Below are 21,486 nucleotides of genomic sequence, written 5' to 3'. Positions count from 1 at the left end.
CAGAGAGGTTAAGCAATAAGGATCCAAATTTAGGAAAACCGGCTTTAAAAGAGAACACTTTTTCTCTATTATGCATTAGTTGGGTAAATGAAATCGTTCTTTCTATGGGGTTGGGTAAAGAAGGTCTGGAAAAGTTTATGTGCGTTGCCTAACACTGAATATTGACCGTTAGTCAATGAAGCTAGATAATGTGGGATATTAGCCTCAGTCTAAAAAAAAAAAAACAAAAGACATATGGATATAAACATATTTTTTAAAAACTACTGAATAAAATGCAATTCATATTCTTTCCAGTTTCAGTGTATAATGCATATTATTTGAAATGTTTCACAAATTGCTAAATATAGAAACATCATAAATGATACTACAATATTGCCGTGTGCTTACTAGTAAAGATTACCAGTAGTTAATACTCCTACTGGTTCAGAGGACAAAGGAATTACAGACCACGAGGTGCTAAAATGATCCTTGTCACTCTGGGTATGAACCTCGAAACTTAGACTGTGCACCTTAAAATCTATTTAAAGTTTCCAAGGAAACCGATGAAGATATTTCAAGATGAGAATAATGTGATTTGCGAATCAAAATCCACTTAAGACTGTTGACACAGCATTATGTGTTAATTGGTGCTTGCCACCGTTTTTTAGAAAGCCAGAAAAAACATGTTACGTTCATGAATCTAGCAATAATTGAGACAGCAGCCCTCATTTTCTTCTCTGTCTGCTCTGTTAAGATATGTCAAATATAATGAAGAATATGTCAAAGAGTTCTTTGTTACAGACTATGATTTTGCAAAATTAAAAAAAAAGAGAGTCAGAGCATCAAAAAGAACCAGAAATCTATGGGAGTTGGCAGAAAGAGGAAGGAAGGGAAGTTTGGCTTGGTAACCATTTATGGTTGATGTTCCGCTGGGTATAAAATGGGATTTGATTTTGAAATCCCATTTTACGAAAGAGGAAACTGAAGCTCAAAAAAGTTAAGTCACTGACACAAGGTCACAGCTATTAAATGCCGAGTCAAGATACAAAGCAGTTTGTCTGATTCCCAAACTCATACTCTTCCCAGTGCATCGTGCAGAAAGAATGGCAAGTAAAATGCTGTGCATGCAGGTACTCGGTGGAAGTGCTGAGCTGGGAGTTCAAGTCCTGAGCTGACGTATGTTCTAGACAAAGAGCTGGAGGTCGGGGAAAGGTCATGCTGGAGGTATGTTGAAGCGTAAATTTGGGTTTTGGACCCTGCCTGTTGCCTCTCCTTGACTGTAAGTCAACGTGGACCAGGGACTACCTCTCATTTACCTCTGCTCCTGCCATTGCATGAACACACTGCCTTGCATTCTTAGATGCTGGGTAAGTACTGTTGAAGTGCTTTGACAGAATTGGTCATGTCAGGTATGAAATAAAATTAATCAGTGAAAACTGTCAGTTGGAGCTTTGAATCTTGAACTACCAATTTCCCGGTGTCCATCTGACACCTGGCACTGTCCCGCGACCCAGTATGGTGACACAGATTTCAGCAGGGAAGTCCACTGTGTTTGCGTTCACTACAGTGGCCTGAGGCATAGAAATGCTAACTGGGGACCAGGATCTTTAAGCAAATGTCTATAAAGGTCATCCTGAAGGCTGTGCTGGTCACTTTGGAAAGAGGCCGTAGAACTATTCACTGTGATCACGCCTCCTGATCTGTGCATCTATGCTGTGGACAGGCTGCCAGGTATCTCAGTGAATGCCCTCTTTAGGGTCCTGCACCAGCCTTTGGACAGGATTTAACCTCCAGAGTGTACTCAGCAATTGCTAATTAGTGTCCAGGTGGTTCCATCCCCAGAAGTCACTCTTGGCATATTTTAATGTCAGGATGTTTCATCTGGTGATTTGAACTGAGAACTCGAATAGTCAGCTGGGCAGAGGAATTCTAGGTCCTCCTATAGCCTCAGTAGAGACATTGTTCTTCCCCAGCTGGCAAGATATGTCTCAAACAGAAATATGTTTAAGAAGGCTTTGCAAACCATGCACTTGGCTTTCCCCTCCAGGGCATCAGCCTGAGGTGCAGCCCTGGAATGGACACACAGCACAGTAATCGGGGAGGACAATGTGTCATCACTGCTACTCTTATTACAACAGCTGGAAGCTTGCCAAAGCTTCACAAAGAAACCAGAAAGCAACAGCAGGAGCTGGGGCAGCCTTGTAAAAATATTTCTTGGCTTAAAGAAGAACTTCTTTAACAAGAACCTGACACCTCAAATTTAGCACAAAAGCATAGCCCAGGTCAATCACAGAAAACGCAGCTTGCCAGAATTGGTTCCATAACAATGAGAGAAACACAACAGCATAGCCCATTTGGTATACGTAATAGCCTAAGAAAAGTTGCAACCATTTAAGAATAAGCTATTGAAAATCTTTATGGAATACTCTGCTAAGTTGGGATCCAGGCATCTTCCTATTTGTCTGACTTTTTAGTGCGTTTTAAACTTGGCCAATAATGAGAGGTATGACCTTGGCTTGGCGAGTCCTGTTGCTCTCTGGGACTCAGCTGCTGCTTCTTTAGCTAAGATGGTCGAATTGGATAATCCCTCAGGTTCCCTCCAGCTCTGACATCCCATGACCGGAGGAAGTCATGGTTTAACACTGACACTGACATTCTGGGGCAAGGGAGAGCGTTAGTGCGTGCAATCGCCATGCCGACAGAAAATTAAAAATCTGGCCAGCGTCCTCAGGCTTACTTTCTTGGTTCACTTTCCTTTGAGGGTTTTTGTCTAGTGCGATTTAAAGCAAGATGAATCTCCCTTCTGTTAAGTGAATGTAGAAACAGAACACTAAAGTCCTGCCACCTCTTCTTTGCTGAAGGAAAATATGAAATAGATTTGCAAATTGCCCTTGATGTAGGTTTTAATTAAAAGACTTTTTTTTTTTTTTTGCAAATCATTTGGGCTTAGAAGTAGTTTTGTTTGAGCTCTACAGCACAAAAAGCTTCTGTTACCTACAAGAGAATCACACGATGTGGAATATTTACCACTCAGAATGTAAAGGCCCTGTGTCTATTTTCCCAGGTTGAGAAAGTTTCAAAGTACGACCAAACGCTAAATCTTGTCCTTTAATAAATCAGCAATAGTCTGTTCCCCCCTGCCACTCAATGTTAAAACAATGAAAAAAATAAGACCTCTCTTGTTGATACTTTTATTAACCAAAACTGTCTTAGTTTTAATGGCTAGACCTGGGAAGACCAAGTCTTCATGAAATAGTATCACCAATTCATAAAATACATGCCAATTTGGGTTTATTTAAATTATAAATGATCTCTCTAATGGTCTGTTAATATTTTAATTTTCCCTTTCATTCTTTGATCTTCAAAAAGTCTCCATAAGGAGTCAAAGCCCTCTTTGCTTTTTATCATGGCCACTGTGATTAGCTATTTGTCTGCTGTAAAACTTTAAATGAAATGAATGTCCTTCCTGTAGTTATTAAGCCTAAACACAAGGGGGAGTTTTGTTTGCACACCGTCAGAGCCCCCTACCTCCTTTCTACTCCATCACCATCAAGTAAAAGCTCTACCTCAGCCAGGATATTTCCATCCTGACCTAGGTCCCCAGTAACTTCTCCCTCACCAGTGGATTTGCACAATTACAATGTTCTAAGTGTTTCCATGGTGGTGTCAGTAGAAGAAAGGCACCCGATTATGTGAGTCAATCCATTCACAAGGAAGCTAGAAGGTTTACCCAAGGAATTGGGACTGGGAGAGTTTTTTAATCCAAACAAACCCCTACATCTACGATTCTCAAAGCAAAGCCTGCAGTCCACTGCTGCAAGGCTTCTCCTGAAGGGCTGTAAGATGACCGACACCGCAAGTGTTTCCTTTAGTTTGTGTAGGAAAATGGCAGGCACAAGGGTTATGCTAAAATTTGGAATGCATAAACTAAAATTAGCTGGTTAATAGAATGTACTGAGGCCTCTAGCTCAGACTTTGCTAAGAAATCTGACTGACACTTGGCAATGTTGCAAAGTTTTGAATGCATGTCCATGGATAACGGGGGTTCCAGTTACTTTCCAGGAGGATATTTGTTTATCAGTGCAACCTCAGTGTTGCTATGAGTTGGTTGTGATTTTCAGTGACTGATGTTCATGACCTTAAGTTGAAAATTAATGTTTATTTCATATCATCCTCATCAATTTAGTTTGTTATGAATTGCTTGGTTAACCCTATGGCGACTCATGGTGCATGTTTGCATCAGTGACATTCCTAGCTTATAAGCTTTTGATAAATTTACAAGTAAACAGCATGCACACATTACGGTCCACATATGAGTTATCCATACCCCCTTTTTTCTGAAACAGATAAATCCATTTCTCCTTTATATTCCCATTCTTATTCCACAGTATTTCCTCTACTGTGCCACTTTATTTTTATTTTTTCTACCTAAAACTTACTTAGGGCAAGATAATGGAGCTATAGAGTCTTTTACCCTACCTAAATGTGCCATAATTAGAGTGTTTGAAATTCAGCTCTAACTTACAGCATGGATGGATGGGAAAATATTCCAAACAGTATTGCCTGTTAAGAATCAGCATACTGTAGAAGGAGAAGTGCTAGATTCTGGACTGAGTTAGGAATCCTCTGCTCATTCCTACTCTATCCTGGGCAAGAAGCTAAACATATGTGACAGATGCATTGGTCTTCCTGCTTTCTCTAATCTCTCTTGTTTTATTAAAGCTTCCCCTTATTTTCAAAATAAATCCAACTCTCTTCCATATTGAATACCACGCCACTAATTCAGCATCATTTCCATCTAGTGAGCAGGCTCACTCTTTCCCTTTTCTCTCTCTCTCCTCCATCCATCCATCCACTCATCTATCCATCTATCCATCCATCCATCCATCCACCCATCCATACATTCATTTCTTTCTCACTTCATTGCCAAGTATTTGGGAATGCGGTCCAAGCTTATTTCTGCCTTTGCTTCCTCATTTCTCATCCCCTCACTGAAATCTGATCTCCCACATCTCTTTCTCATTCTCTTTTTCCTGGTACCTCTTCTGATAATTTCTTCTTAAATGTTGATATTCTCTAGGTTCCAACCTAGGCCCTCTCTTTATCTCACTCTACATGTCCTACCTGAATGATCTCATCCACAACCATGCCTTTAACTACCGTATAGACACTAATGACTCAAACATCTTCCTGTCAAACACCAACCCCTCTCCTTTACTCCAGAATTGCATGCTCCAGAGTAGCCAGCTGCATACTAGTCATGTGTAGCTAAACATCCAGCTAGCTATATGTCTTATAGACACCATCATGTGTGGAAATCTAATTGAGAAATACTCATGCCCAATGGATCAGGAACGAAAGGCAAGTCTGCTGGAATGGAAAAAGCATAAAATTCAGTCAGAAATCTTGGGCTCCGATCCTGGTTCTGTTGTTTTTTGTAACAGAGTAGGTCCTTCACTTCTCTGGCTCTTTGCTTTTATCATCTGTAGAGTGTGGCTAATAACACTTTGAAGATTTTCTGTGAGGGATTAAATCAGATAATATATAAAAAGATGTGATTTAAGCTGTTAAGGGTTATTCAAATTTCTGATATGCTATTTTTTAAAATGTAGTTGGACAAACAGGGATAACTATTCAAAAGAAGACAAAATGTAAAACAACCAGGAATACTTAACAACTTAAATATCAAGTGAATCTGATTTGTAAACTAAATAAATAATGACTGCTTGGTTTTCAAACTTTAGCGTAGAGATTGTTGATAATGTCAATAATAATGCCAGTTCTCGGGCTGAGGTCTCAGATCCAACTGGTTGGGAAAGAGGCCGGGAATCTGCATTTTAAAGTCGTCCCAGTGGATAGAGGCAAATCCGGCCCCACTTTGAGAAAGACTGAAATATAAGGCACTTGAGACACAGCTAGTCCTAAAAATCTCTATTTTAGTGACTTGTAGAGACATCAGAACTAGTTCCCTGCTGGGCAGCATGTTGGTCATTTTGCTTATTTCAAATTGCAATGGATTTCAGTGCTTCCAAATCTGGGCTTTCTACACACAGCAATAATCCCTCAGCCATCCCCAACACACACACAGAAATGTACACACCATATATTTACATGTGTGTATCATGGCCCAATTAATGGAAAAATTTTTCTGCTTAATATATGAATAAATAATAATATAAAGGCACCAAATAATGCAGATATTAATTAGGCAGTTAAGAGTTGAATATCCATTACTATAAAATATCAACTACTTTTCTCTTTCTCTTTCTGTGTCTTTGCTGGTAGGTGACATAAAGAAAAGACTGCAAGCCTGCAGACTCATAGGGAAATGTAAGGAGGGAGCCAAACCCGAAACCAGTAGGCAGCACAGGTCATTGGTATTAATCTTCTCAACAGGCTTGTTTCACCCCTTGGAGACACAAACAGCAAGATCCTTACAAGCTGGTGGCTCAGTTAATATGTGAAACTATTTTCAATACAACAGAGCATTTGTAGGGATTGAGATTATGAACTAGGGACAAAAAAAAAATAGGTTTCAAAAATATTGGCCAATCTTATTTTATATATACCATGTTTAAAAATATTTAAATTTTCCATGTAAATAAACATATGTTTATTGTATGCAGGCATGAGGCAAGTAAACATACAATACATTTATATGCACATACGATATTCATATACATATGTATATGTATACGTATATAACTACATGTCAATATTTGGGTAAGAAAGCAAATCAAGTGTTTAGTCTTTGCATCAGTTGAGTAAAAGCCAAAGTTTTTAATGGCTTACTCTTTTGATCAGGAAGTTTTGTGTCTTGAAAAGACAAAAGCTTGGGACATTTTATAAAGGAGAATGCTTTGTGTTATAATCTGTATTCTTAAGATGTCATAAATGCTTTAGTTCCTTTTATGAATAGTCCTAGACCATGAGTTAGTTCTCACTGTTATATTGGGTAAATGTGTTTTGTTTTGTTTTTAAGGACATAGTTTATTGGTATTGTTTTTGCTAAAACTAGTTCATGGTGAATATTTAATTTACAAAATAAATTATAATACCAATACTACCCTTTATAACTACAACAATAAAAATATAATAAGTATAGCTTTTCCTTTTTATTAAGAAAGATATATGGGGTGGTGGCCCGGTGGCGCAGTGGTTAAGTGCGCACGTTCTGCTTCAGCGGCCCGGGGATCGCCGGTTGGGATCCTGGGTGTGGATGTGGCACCACTTGGCACGCCATGCTGTGGTAGGCGTCCTAGATATAAAGTAGAGGAAGATGGGCATGGATGTTAGCTCAGGGCCAGTCTTCCTTAGAAAAAAGAGGAGGATTGGCAGATGTTGACTCAGGGCTAATCTTCCTCGAAGAAGAAAAAAAAAAAAAAGAAAGATATATGGGAGTCTATCATTTCCACAAATTAGGAGATTATACTTCTGCACTTTGGTTGAATCAGTGAAGACTTTTGTTTATTTTGTGTTTTAAAATTTTAATCGTCCCAGAGCATCTGTAATTCTGAATGGTGATGAGACATTCCTGGTAAGATATAATGCTTTATTTTTCTTCTTGGATCCACCTCTGATCTTGTTCCAGGGCAAATCTATTTAGAAATGACCATTGATCATGATAGCTTTGGGAGAAAAATGTTGGAACGTTAACATGTTAGAACATATTTAAAGTTCAAAAACATGCAAGGCTTATTAGAATTCTGCTTAAACACACTCTTATTTTGTTTCTCTGTCCTCATATCATGCTCTGTCAATTGAGGGTGCCGGATTCCTCTTCCTTTTCCATTCTAGGGCAGCTCCAAAGCTACAGGGAAATCAAGGGGAAAATAATGACCTCAAAGAGACATTTTCCCTGACACTGACGGATGGATTTCAGACGCTTTCCAAAGCCCAGTAGGAAAAGAGAACACACGGAGGAGAAACAACCGATTTTAAATTTCCGTAAACCATTGCTTGCATATGCTGCAATAAAAAAATGAACCATTTCTCGCAGATGTTGATTCAGAGAATGTCCCATGATGAAATACTGAAGAAAAAAAAAGACAGAAAAGCAGGAACAAAATAGACGAAAGCAACATGCCTCATCGTGATTTGTTCATCCGTCTGTACCCTGTATCTGCTCTCTGGTTTCTGGGCAGGCAAGGAAGGAGCTTGGAAGTCGCAAGCTCCCGTCCATCCTCAAAAAACACCAAACAAAGTAAAAACCAGAAATTCTTCTTGGATCCATCAGAGAATTGAGGTCAGAGGGCAAATCACAGCCCCCCAAACTGGAGAGACAGACAGGCGTATACAGAGAATCATGACTCACTGGAGCGGAAGCCCAGGAAGAAACACCTCCTTGGGAACCAGCGCTGGGCAGGAAAACTTAAAGTGTAACTGACTAGTGGTTGGAGGCTCAGTGTGGACAAGTTAGAGCGTTAAAACCCCAGGGGTAGGGGGACAGCCTTAGGGGGTTACCACGCATTTGTGAGCTTTACCTCTCGGAGCCCTACCAGGTTTTCACAGTGAGGATCTGGGAGAGAGTCCCTCAGGCTTCCAACAGAGGAGGCGAAGAGGAACCATTCTGAAGTACACCCAGAGTATTGGGTTCTTTTTAACAAGCTTGCCTCAGGGGAAACTAGGTTATCAGAGTCTAATAAACTGGGGTTGCTTCAGAGTCTAAACTACCTAGAGGAAAGGAAATACCCAACTCCAGCCCAGTTTAGTCTTCCACCTGGGGGAAGAGAAATAGCCAATTCAAGCCCCTTCTGTTCTTCCCATCTCATCTATGGGGGAAGAAATCTCCAACCACCCAAGGAGCCCTTGTGAAGATCACAAGGGCACAGGCTCACTAAAAGACTGAGACCTAATCATAGGACTATACAATGTCCCCTTACATACACAAAACTCACCACCACATCAGTAGGGCTCCTCTATAGTAATAGAAGGAGCAACTGAAAAAACTGCACGTCCCAGATCTTATGTTAGAAGAAGTGCCTAGGAAAACCCAAATGTGACAGAGGAGAGAAAAATAGGGACACCAGGGAAGTTCCAGCCTCTAAAACCTTTGGTGACAGCAAACAGTAAACACAGCCTAACTCTTCTAACTCCTAGCCAGATAAACACAAAACCTCGCATTAAAGCCCTATGCATCACAGGTTCTTTTATCCAGTGTATCGTGGCCTGCTTTCAGCAAAAGAACTAAACGGCAAAAAACACAGTTGGAAAAGACATGGCAAGCATGAGAATCTGACTCAGATATGGAAGAGATTTGGGAATTATCAGACATGGAATTAAAAATAACTATGATTAAAAATTTAACAGCTCTAATGGAAAAATGGACAACAAGCAAGAACAGACAAATGATGTAAGCAGAGAGATGGAAACTAAGAAAAAATCAAAAGGAAATGTGAGAAATCAAAACACTGTAACAGAAATGAGGAATGCGTTTGATGGGTTCCATAGACTGGACACAGCTGAGGAGAGATCAGTGAACTCGAAGATATGTTAATAGAAACTTCTAAAACTGAAATGCAAAAAGAGAAAAGAATGAAAAAGAGAGAACTGAATATTCAAGAACTGTGGGACAACTGCAAAAGGCATAACGTACATGAAATGGGAATACCACAAAGAGAACAAAGAGAGAAAAGAACTGAAGAAATATTTAAAGTAATAATTACCAAGAATTTCTCAAAATTAATGATAGTCACTGTTATGGATTGAATTGTGTGCCCTCAGAATTCATATGCTGAAGCACTACTCCCAGTGACTTCAGAATGTGACTGCATTTGGAGACAGGGCCTGTAAAGAGATAGTTAAGGTTAAATGATGTCATGAGGGTGAGGTCCTCATCCAATATGACTGGTGTCTTTATAAGAAGAAGAGACACCAGGGATTTGCAAGCACAGAGGAAAGGGCACATGAGGACACATGGAGAAGATAGCCTTCTGAAAGCCAAGGAGAAAGGCCTCAGGATAAACCAACCCCACCAGCACCTTGATCCTGGATTTCCAGTCTCCAGAACTGTGAAAAATAAATTTCTGCTGTTTAAGACACCCAGTCTGTAGTATTTTGTTGTGGAAGCCCTGGCAAACTAAGACAAATACTAACCCACAGATGCAGGGAGCTCAGAGAACACCAAGCATGATTAATATAAAAAATCTATAGCTAGATATATATTCTGCCAGCCCTGGTCATCTAGTGGTTAAGATTTGATACTTTCAGCACCACGGCCCAGGTTTGTTTCCCAGTCAGGGAACCATACTACCCATCTGTTGGTTTTCATACTATAGTGGCTGCATGTTGCTGTGATGCTGAAAGCTGTGCCACAGGTATTTCAAATGCCAGCAGGGTCAATCATGGTGGACAGATTTTAGCGGAGCTTCCAGGCTATACTGACTAGGAAAGAAGGACCTGGCTACCCACTTCTGAAAAATATGGTCATGAAAATCTTAGGAATAGCAGGGGAGTATTGTCTGATACAGCTGGAAGGTGAGAGGATGGTGCAAAAAGATCAGGCAGGGTTCTGCTCTGCTGTACATGGGCTTGCTAGAAGTCAGAACCAACTTGATGGCACTAACAAAGACATATTAGATTCTAAATGCAGAAAACCAAAGACAAAGAGAGAAACTTGAAAAAAGCTGGGGAGGGGGCATTGTGTAAGGAGGGAACACTTTACATATGGAGGACAAAGGATAAGAATTACATTGAACTTCTCATCAGAAACCATGCAAGCAGGAAGAGAGTGGAGTGAAATATTTAAGTGTAGAAAGAAAAGACTACCAACCTAGAATTCTGTATTTTGCAGAATCATCCTTCAAAAGTGAAGGATAAATAAAGACTTTCTCAAACAAAAATTGAGGGAATTTGTTGTCAGTAGACTTGCCTTGCAAGAAATGTTAAAAGAAGTTTCTCAGAGAAAAGGAAAGTGATATAGGGTGAAACTCAGATCTGCATAAAGAAAGGGAGACCTTTAGAGAAGGAATAAGTGCAGGTCAAATAAAATCTTTTATTTTTCTTATTCTTAATTGATCTAAGAGATAGATGTTTGTTCAAAATAGTAATAGCAACAATATATTCGGTGATAATAGTTTATAGCTAAGTGAAAGGAACGAAAACAGTGTTATAAGGGATGGGAGGGAGAAAGTGGAAATATTCCTCATGAAGTACTTGTATTATCTGTAAAGTGTATCGTGTTATCTAAAAGTGGATTTGGATTAGTCGTAAATGTATATTTAAAACTCTATGACAACCTTAAAACATTTAAAAAGAAGTATAACTGATACTAAGAGAGGAGAGAAAATGGAATCATATAAAATGTTCAGTTAAAACCACAGAAGGCAGAAAAAGGGTGGAAGCAAAAAATAAAAATACAAAGAGAGATAAAGAAAAGGGATATGAATAGAAGACAGTTATGAATATGATAGTTATAAATCCAACTATATTAATATCCACTTTACATGTGAATGATCTAAATATACCAATTAAAAGACAAAGACTGCCAGAGTGGACAAAAAACATGACCTAACTATATGCTGTCTACAAGAAACTTACTTTAAATATAAAGACACAGATAGACTACAAATAAAGGGGAGGAGAAAGACAAGCCATGTTAACACTAATATAAAGAAAACTGCAGTAGCTAAATTAATTTCAGACAAAGCAGAATTCAAAAAAGGAAAAATTTTTAGGAATAAACAAGAGCATTACATAATGACAAAGGGGTTAATTCTTCTTGAAGACATAAAAATCCTTAATGTTTATGCTCCGAACAACAGAACATCAAAATACCTGAGGCACAAACTGAGAGACTTCAAGGAGAAATAGACAATAGCAATTATAATCAGAGACTTCAACACACATCTATCTGTAGTTGACAAATCCAGTGTGCAGAAAAATCGGTCAAGACGTAGTTGAACAAAACAGGATGATCAATCAACTGGATCTATTTGACATTTACACAATACTTCATCCAACAACAGCAGAATATACAATATTCTTGAGTTCGCATGGAACATGGACCAAAACAAGACCACATTCTAAGTCATAAAACACACTTTAACAAATTTAAAAAAATAGAAATTATACAAAGACTATTCTCAGACAACAATGAAATTAAACCAGAAATAAATAACAGAAAGATAGCTAGAAAGCCATGAAATGCTTATAATTAAACAACACTTATAAATAACATATGGTCAAGGAAGAAGTCTCAAGAGAAATTAAAAAATAGTTTTGACTAAATGATATTAAAAATACAACTTATCAAACATCTATGATGCAGTGAAAGCTATGCTTAGAGGGAAATTCATAGCATTGAATAAATATATCGGAAAAGGATAAGAATCTAAAATCAATAAACTAAGCTTCCAACACATAAAACTAAAAAAAAAGAAGAGCAAATTAAATCCACAGTAAGCAGAAGAAAAGAAATACTAAAAAAATTAGAGCAGAAATCAATGAACTTCAAAACGGGAAACCAATAAAGAAATTCAACAAAACCAAAAGCTGCTTCTTCGAAGAGATTAATATTAATAAACTTCTAGGCAAGCTAACAAGAAAGCAAGAGAAGACATGAATTACTAATATGAGAAATGAAAGAGAGGCTGTCACTATTGATTCTATTGACTTAAAAAACGTAGTAAAGGAATATTATAACCAATGTAGTCCACCGATTTGATAACCTAGAGTAAACAGACCAACTTTTTGAAAGACACAATCTACCAAAACTCACACGAAGAGAAAAGGATAATCTGAATAGGCTTAAATCTATTAAATAAATAGAATTAATATTTGATAACCTGCCAAAACAGAAATCACCAAGCTAAGATGATTTCACTAGTAAAGTCTACCTAATATTTAAGGAAGAAATGATACCAATTCTCTACGATCTCTTCCAGAAAATAGATGCAGAGGAAATACTTCCTAATACTGTGAGGCCAGTGTTATTCTACTACCAAACCACAAAGAGACATTACAGGAATGGAAAACTAAATATCAATATTTTCATGAACATAAAGGCAAAGATCCCCAATAAAACATTAGCAAATCACATCCAACAATGTGTATAAAGAATTATACACCATAGCCAAGTGAGATTTAGTCTTGTTATGCAAGGTTGGCTGAGCATTTGAAAGTCAATTAATGTAACTCATCACATTAATAGACTAAAAAAAGAAGAACCATGTGATCATATGAACAAATGCAGAGAAAGCATTTGACAAAATATAGCATCCATTCATAAAAAAAAAATTAAAACCTTCAGCAAACTAGGAATAGAGAGAAATTTCCTCAAGTTGACAAAGAACATCTACAAAAAACTTACAGCTGACATTTAACTAAATGGTTAGAAACTAGATGCTTTCCTGTTAAAATCAGTAACAAAGCAAGGTTATCCCCTTGTACCACTCCTATTCAACATTCAACATCTTACTATAAGTCCTAGCTAATTCAGTAAGACAAGAAAAAGAAATGAAAGGTATATTGTTTGGAAAGGAAAAAAGAAAACTGTCTTCGTTCACAGATGAATGTTTGTTTATGTAGAGAATCCAAAGAAACAACATCAAAGAATTTTTAGAACTAAGTGATTATAGCAAGTTTGCATGATACAAACTTGTTTTTTTTAATATACCAGTAATGAACAATTGAAATTTGAAATTAAAAGTACAATACCATTTACATCATCACAGGAATGTAAATAGTGTGATAAAAAAATACTTAGATACGAATTTAAGAAAATGAGTTTTTTGTTGTTAGAGCCAGATCCAGTGGGCAGAAAGTCAATTCCAATTGAGTCAATTCTAACTCCTAGTTACCCTGTGTACAGCAGAGCGGAACCATGCCTGGTCTTTTGGGTAATGCTCTGCCTCTATTCATAGGGTTTTCATGGCCAATTTTTCAGAAGTGACCAGGTCCTTCTTCCTAGTCTTAGTCTGGAAACTCTGCTGAAACCTGTGACCCTGCTGGTATTTGAAATACCTGTGGCATAGCTTTCAGCATCACAGCAACATGCAGCCACTATAGTATGACAGCCAACAGATGGGTGGTGTGGTTCCCTGAATGGGACATGAACTTGGGTCATGGTGATGAGAGGGCCACATCTAAACCACTAGACCACCAGGGCTCGGTATATAATTCCTGGTTGTCAATTATACCTCAGTACAAAACGCTGATGAAAAATATCAAAGAAGAACTGGATGAATGGAGAGAGAGTCCGTGTTCATGGATAGGAAGACTTCATACCGTGAAGATGTCAGTTCTTCCCAACCTTATCTGCAATCCCAGTCAAATCCCAGCAGGTTATTTTGTGGGTAGTGAACAAATATTTCTAAAGCTTACATGGAAAGCAAAAGGCTCAATACTGAGGAAGTACAGATTTGGAGGATTGCCATTACCTAGTTTCAAGAGTCACTATAAAGCCACAGTAATCATGACAGTGTGGTATTGGTGAAAGAAGAGACAAACATATCAATGGAATGGAATAGAGAGCCCAGACACAGACCCACATAAATACAGTCTACTGATGTTCAACAAAGCAGCAAAAGTAATTCAAGGGAGAAAGAATAGTCTTTTCAATGGTGCTTTCAAATGGTGCTGGAACAACTGGACATTCACATAAAAAAAAAATAAAAGAATCTAGATTCAGACCTTACAACTTTCACAAATATTAACTCAAAATGAATCAAAAACCTAATTGTAAAACACAAAACTATAAAACTCCTTAAAGATAACAGGAGAAAATCTAGGTGACCTGGGGTTTGGTGATGATTTTTAGATATCATACCAAAAGCACAATTGATGAAAGAAAAAACTGATAAGTTGGACTTCATTACAATTTAAAACTTCTTATTTGTGAAAGACACTACTAACAGAATGAACACAGAAGCCACAGACTGGGAGAAAGTCTTTGCAAAAAACATCTGATAATGGACTGGCATCCATAATATATTAAGAAATCTTGAAACTCAACAATAAGGAAACAAAAACCAAGTTAAAGGGTGAGCAAAGATCTAAAAAGGCATCTCAACAAATAAAATATATAGTTGGCAAATATGCATATAAAAAATTCAATGTCACATGTTATTATGGAATTGCAAATTAAAACAACAAGATACCACATCTATTAGAATGGCTCAAATTCAAAACACTAGTAGCACCAAATGCTGCTGAGGATGTGGAGCGACAGGAACTCTCGTTCATTGCTGGTGCAAATGCAAAATGGTACAATCACTCTGGAAAATCATTTGGCTATTTCTTACAAAGCTAAACATAATCTTACCACACAGTCCAGTAATCACTCTCCTGGGTATTTTTCAAAATGAGCTGAAAACTAATATCCACACAAAAACCTGCACCCCAGTGTTTATAGCAGCTTTATTCATAATTGCCAATTGTGGAAGCAAACAAGATGTTCTTCAACTGGTAAATGGATAAACCAACTGTGGTATACTCATACAGTGAAATACCATTCCATGATAAAAAGGCAATGGGCTATGCTTTCATGTGAAGACACGGAGGAACTTTAAATGCATCTTTTTAAGTGAAAGAAGCCAGTCTGAAAAGGGTCCATGCTGTATGATTCCAACTAGATGACATTTTGGAAAAGGGAAAACTATGGAGTTTTCCCATAAACAATAAAAAGAGCCGTGGTTGCCAGGGGGTGCAGAAGGAGGAAGGAAGGGATGCATAGGTGGAGCACACGGAAGTTTCAGGGCAGTGAAACCATTGTGTAGGATCCAGTAATGGTGGCTACATGTGATCATACATTTGTTAAAACCCTCAGAATGTACAATTCAAAGAGCAAACTCTAATATAAAAGTATGGACTTTAGTTATTAATAATGTATGAACATTAGCTCATCATTGTAACTTATGTACTGCACTAATGCAAGATATTAATAATAGGGAGAGTGTGGATAGGATTGAGGTGGTTTACGGGAACTCTCTGTACATTCCGTTCAATCTTTTCGTACTCCAAAACTTTTTCAAAAAACAGAAATGAAAAAAAATCTATTCATTAAAACATGGTTTTAGGAGCCACTAATACCTGGCTTCAAAATTAGATATAGCAGGGATGGACACATCAAACGAGGATGACAAAGGCTTTGGAAGTTCTATGGAGGTTATGAAATAGAATTGTAGAGGCCCTTTTAAAGCTCTTATGAAATAAACAGCTTAAAAATTAAGTGCCAAAAGAAGGAAACTGGAACTGAACCCTCCCCACTATGGTATTAATGGGATGAATTCATTGGAAAGCGTTGCAATATTTAGGTCAAGAAATAAACAATATCTACTTTTAGAAAAGTAAAGATCTTCCATTTTCCGCAGCGTCTTGAATTCTCATTTTTCCTATATTATATATAATAGAATTATAACTGTATCAATATACAAAGATTTAAGGCACTGTTATTTTGTCACTTATTTAAGATTTAAGACACAGTTCTGAAGCTATATATGCTATTAATTTGATTTAGTTTATGCATTTATTTCAAGGTTCTTTAAAATTGGTTCATGGTGTATTTGATCTCTCTAATTAATCATAAGTTGCTTGTCACCCCCCTGCCCCAAACACAGAACTTTGGATACGGCCATCTTCCTACCAATGTTAACCGACCAACTTAAAATCTGTCCTTGAAGGAAAAATGACTGTTTATCTCAAAGCTGCCGTCATTATTCTATGTCAGCACACAATTGCTGTGACTAGTGAATTAGAACATTTTCTTTCTGCTGGCCTTTCATCATCATCTATGAAAAATGTATTAATTCTCTATATCCTTTTACTATTCCTTTAGCACGGTTTTGACAAGGGGAGCTCAGCGTGGTCTAGTTCCTCAGTGCCCACGAGCTACAACCTCCCTCCATCTCGTCGAAAGCCTCCCTAAGAGCCTGAGCGAGGACAGGCCTTTGGCTAATATTTTCTGAGGCACAAATCATCACCCACAAGAAGAAGCAAAGTTCTGGACAGTTTTCACTGCTCAAAGGTCTTCGTGTTGAGAACACACCTGTCTCTCTGTGCCTGTCACGTGTTGGTTTCCATTGCATTAACCTAGGATGAGGTGAGTAAGGCACTTGCCTAGAGGGCAAAAGTTGAGGGAGCGCCAAAAAAGCCACTAATCAAGAAAAACAATATTTCAATGTAATATTTTAAAAAAGTAAAATGAATCCAAAAAATCTATGATGAACAAACATCAAAATATTAAGTAAAGACAGGCTCCAACAGGGCAAGGATTTGGGGGAGGTGAGTGAGGTGAGACATGCAAGTGTGAGGTCGGCTCCTGCCTTTATTGGAAATTTTGATTTCTGGGCATTGAAGTCCTAGTTGGATTTTGGAGATTCAACTCTCAAAAGAGGCCAACCTGAAGTCATCGGTCAATGTGGGCTCATTTGTAGGAACCTCAGTGTGCAGTGTGTGTGCCCAGAGATGTCAGTAAGCATCCTGTCGCTGGCTTCTGTTTCACTTTGCTACCCTTGCTACTGTTTCCACTTACCACAGTTCTCAAAGCTTCCTCACGCCTTGGCCTCCAGCCCTCATGGCAAGCCCTTGGTGCTAGATCACTCTTGATGCAAATACACCTGTGGATGTCCATTCCTGACTCCATTGTAATTGGCTTGGACTGGAGTGTTTTTTGTACTTGAGTAAAAATATCAGAAATCTCACCCAGCTTGATTTTCAAAGAATGGTGTTCAGAGAAATGTAGCCCTGTAGTCCACATTGGCTTGTCCTAGTCATTAAACATGACCAACATATTCTATTTTTCTACAAGACCAAGTTAACCATGAAAAAGTGTTTCTCCAGATAAACTGATCTGTAGAGGTTATTTTCTGCAGAACCTACCTAGGAAGTTGGAATTGGTGGTGGAAACAGAAGCTGGGATGCTAATAAAGTGAAAGAAACAATCTTTAAGCCTGCTTTAAGCAATCAACTGCCCCAAAGTTGTCTTAGAAAAGACAGCCTAAGTAATCACTGTGCTCTGGGCCCCACAGCCCATCATACATCAATATCCTCTCTAGAGGAAGGAGTCCACGTTTTATAACAGTGCTCTTTAAACAAAGGCAGTAGGAAATTCAAAGTTGGATGATTCAGATTGCTGCTATGATTTATTTGCACCTAAAAAATCATAGAAGATGAAACATCATCGCCTACAGCAGTGGTACAGCGTCTGAGATGACTATCAATTCACTTCCTCTCATTTTCTTTCATAACCTCTTATTGAGTAATTATTTTATTCTTCACCTGTATATAATCCATGCAAGCTAGACAAAAATAGGTATACGTTTATTCAGGAGAGATTTTTTTGTATTACAATACAAATATGGTAATAAGACTATGTCTATAGTTAGTTAAATTGCAGACACTTCACTTTCGGGGAGAAAGTTTAGAAGATGAGTCCCTCTGAAATGGACATCAATAAGAGTTACTGTGAAACTGAATGACATTAGTCATTTTGAGATGACTGACTTTGAGAGATGTTCTGTAAATGATTTGTTGTGTAGGCCATGACATTTCCTCAGGCTTACCATTGAAACATCGGTCTACTGGGAGTCGAGGAAACATGAGCTGTAATTGTAAACACTAACATATTTATGAAAAACCCAAAAGATGGCTAGAGAAAATACTGAGAATAAGATTTTTTTTTTTTTCAGTGAGGAAGATTGGCCCTGAGCTAACATCTGTTGCTAATATACCTCTTTTTGCTGAGGGAGATTGGCCCTGAGCTAACATCTATGCCAAACTTCCTCTGTTTTGTATGTGGGACACTGCCGCAGCTGGATGGCTGGATGAGTGGTGTGTAGGTCCGTGCCCAGGATCTGAACCTGTGAACCATGGGTTGCTGAAGCTGGGCACACAAACTTAACCACTACGCCACTGGGCCAGGCCCCAAGAATAAGAATTTGCTTTTCTACAAGGAACAGAGACAGTGTGTCTGTCAGGCAATAATGATGATGAGCACAAAACAATTTCAATTTATTGAATATGAGAGAAGCAATACCAGTTTCCTAGGCGTATTGATTTGGATTATTTCAACAACTTTAGAAAGTCAGTATTATTATTTCTGCCTGAAAAGTGAGCAGACTGAGCCTCAGAGATGTTATACACCTCACCCAAGTCACACAGTTGGTGTGTGGTCGTGACAGTATTTGAGGTCAGGTCTGTCTGCCTCCAACACCTGGGTCTTTCTCCCTGAGCTCCTTCTCAGCTGTCCAACAGTTTCCTCCACTAGAGTTTCATGTTCTTTAGTGAGACAATCCCCAGGCAGCATCCCAGGTTGGACAAAACGCTCCACAAAGTTCTCCATCACAGGTCCCCAAATCAGCAGTTTTTTTTTTTTAGGAAGATTAGCCCTGAGCTAATGTCCATGCCCATCTTCCTCTACTTTATATGTGGGATGCATATCACAGCATGGCTTTTGCCAAGTGGTGCCACGTCCGCACCCGGGATCTGAACCGGCGAACCCCAGGCCACGGAGAAGCAGAACGTGTGCACTTAATCACTGTGCCACCGGGCCAGCCCCCAGCATTTGATTTTTAATAACCTCATTCTCCAAGCACCTTGGAGTTTTGAGGAATAGGCACCCTGGATGAAGAAATCAGCATTCCCAATACTGGAAAGGAATAATCTATACTCTCTATTAATTCATCAGTATTCTGATTTTTAGATTATTTTCCATGAGTTTTGTTAGTTTGAATCTTGGACTGACACCTGACCACTCTTGGATCAACTACTAAATTCATTTCTAAAACGACAAACATGAAGGACAGCACCATTGGTTTTCTATGGATTTTCCCCCAGTTTTCTTACAGACACGTCTTCCTAGGAGCGATACCAAAGAAAGTCAGGCTGCTGTGAAGCTTCTCGCTGCCTTTGCATATGCTGGCCCTCAACCTCAAATGCCTTCTCTTCTAAAAAATACCTCCTCCTCCTTTCAAATCCAGCTCAGGTGCTCTCAGTTCTTTTGTGAAATCACTCGGGAATCTCTCGAGTCAAGTCAATCTCTCATTCTTTAAAACTTCCATATAATTTTGCACACACCACCGTTACATTCACTCGGCACTCTACAGTAATTCCTTCTGTATATTTCTCTTTTCTCATCCAGCCTATGAGCTACCCAACAGAGCAGATGAAGTCAGAGTCACCTTGTTGTCCCAGCTCCTACTGAAGCACTTGCACACGAAAAAATCCTCAATGTTTGTAGAAATGACATTTAAAAACTGTGCAATCTTATCTTTGAAAGCTGTAGCCTTCAGAAAGGTGTAAGAAGATGAGTACTTACTACGGCGTATTTTCTCATTGAAGAGTTTAACTGAACTCATGGCTGTTGAACAGAGTTCATTCTAAGTTCACTGAACTTAATTCTTTACTACTAAGTTTCTCATTGTATCCTTTCTTTTGCTTGCAATTGGGCTCTCCATGTTTAACACAACCTTCTGCTTACAGAAGCACAGGATACTTCATATAATAGCGAGAAAAATGGAGGCTTACAAAGTCAAGGGATTTACCCCAAGTCACACAGCTAAGTGGGAGAGGTAAACTAGAACTCTGGTTCCCTGAGCCCCTTTGTTACTCTTTCCAGTAGACCAAGGTGCTATGGAAAGATAATAATAATCTTTTTAAGCTTGTTTATAGCTCTTTAACCTATTTAGAAGAAAACTTACTTTTCTTTAGTAGTCGCAGTCACTACACCATGGAAAAAGTTACCATCAGCTTTGGTAAGTTTCCAAACAAGGTCATTCATAAATTCTGTGTTCGAAATACTGGTCCGATACTGAGAATTGTGGCTTTCTTTTCTCAATGACAAAGCAATAAAATGCAAGCACATGTTCACCCAGACTGGCTGTCAATAATGAAATGAGGAGAAATTGCACTGACCGTAGTCTGTGTTTTCTGGCTCCCAACAATTTGATGGCCAAAAATAGGGTGTCTGTGAAAATCAAAGAAGTGGAACCCAGTTAGACACAAAGAATTAGTAGAGTTTCTGGTTTATGAGCTGTGTTTATCTTCAGCAATTATCTGGAACAGTTTGCTAATCAGGTATGCTTCATAATCCGGAAAAAGTACCCAGGGAGGCACTGTAAGGGTTTTCTCCTACATTTACTTTGCTGAGCAATTGTTCAGCCTCCAAGTACGTGCAGTACCAGCAGGTAAGTAAAATGTTGGACATTTGCTGCAATTTTATATCAACTGACATACAGGTAAAAGGTCTGATTGCATTATTCAAACAAAAAATGTTCATCTGCAAGACGGAAAACAGAGTGCTATATTCAGCGAGACTCAGGATGAAACATATTTAAATATAACAAATGGTTTTCTATGATACGTGTATCTCAACATTGCCTTCAGTAAATTCAAAGGCTCTGCCCTCAAAATCTTTCCCTAAGATCTGGCGATCATTTGCCTGGCTCCATTAATTATATAATGCGACTCTTTACATTATCCTACTAGAGGTAAACAACTTTTCTCCTCACTTCTAAAGACATTTATTCATGAAGAAAGTTATTCCTCTAATCTTTTAAACTGCATAAACCA

The 21,486-nt window shown here is 38.4% G+C and overlaps 1 protein-coding gene across 9 annotated transcripts in view; it reads right to left on the bottom strand.

The window, feature by feature from the left end:
• Positions 1–21,486, bottom strand: part of RGS7 (regulator of G protein signaling 7) — a 488,122-nt gene that overhangs the window by 104,925 nt on the left and 361,711 nt on the right. For all 9 annotated transcript variants that reach the window (XM_070602542.1, XM_070602545.1, XM_070602547.1 and 6 more), the window contains one exon: positions 20,830–20,881. In XM_070602542.1, coding sequence (XP_070458643.1) covers positions 20,830–20,881 — 52 coding nt within the window. The remainder of the gene's footprint in view (positions 1–20,829; positions 20,882–21,486) is intronic.

Source organism: Equus przewalskii, chromosome 31, assembly GCF_037783145.1.
Source record: "Equus przewalskii isolate Varuska chromosome 31, EquPr2, whole genome shotgun sequence".
Classification (NCBI taxonomy): domain Eukaryota; kingdom Metazoa; phylum Chordata; class Mammalia; order Perissodactyla; family Equidae; genus Equus; species Equus przewalskii.
Note: the sequence above shows the minus strand (reverse complement) of the source record. Positions and strands in the feature narration are given on the sequence as shown.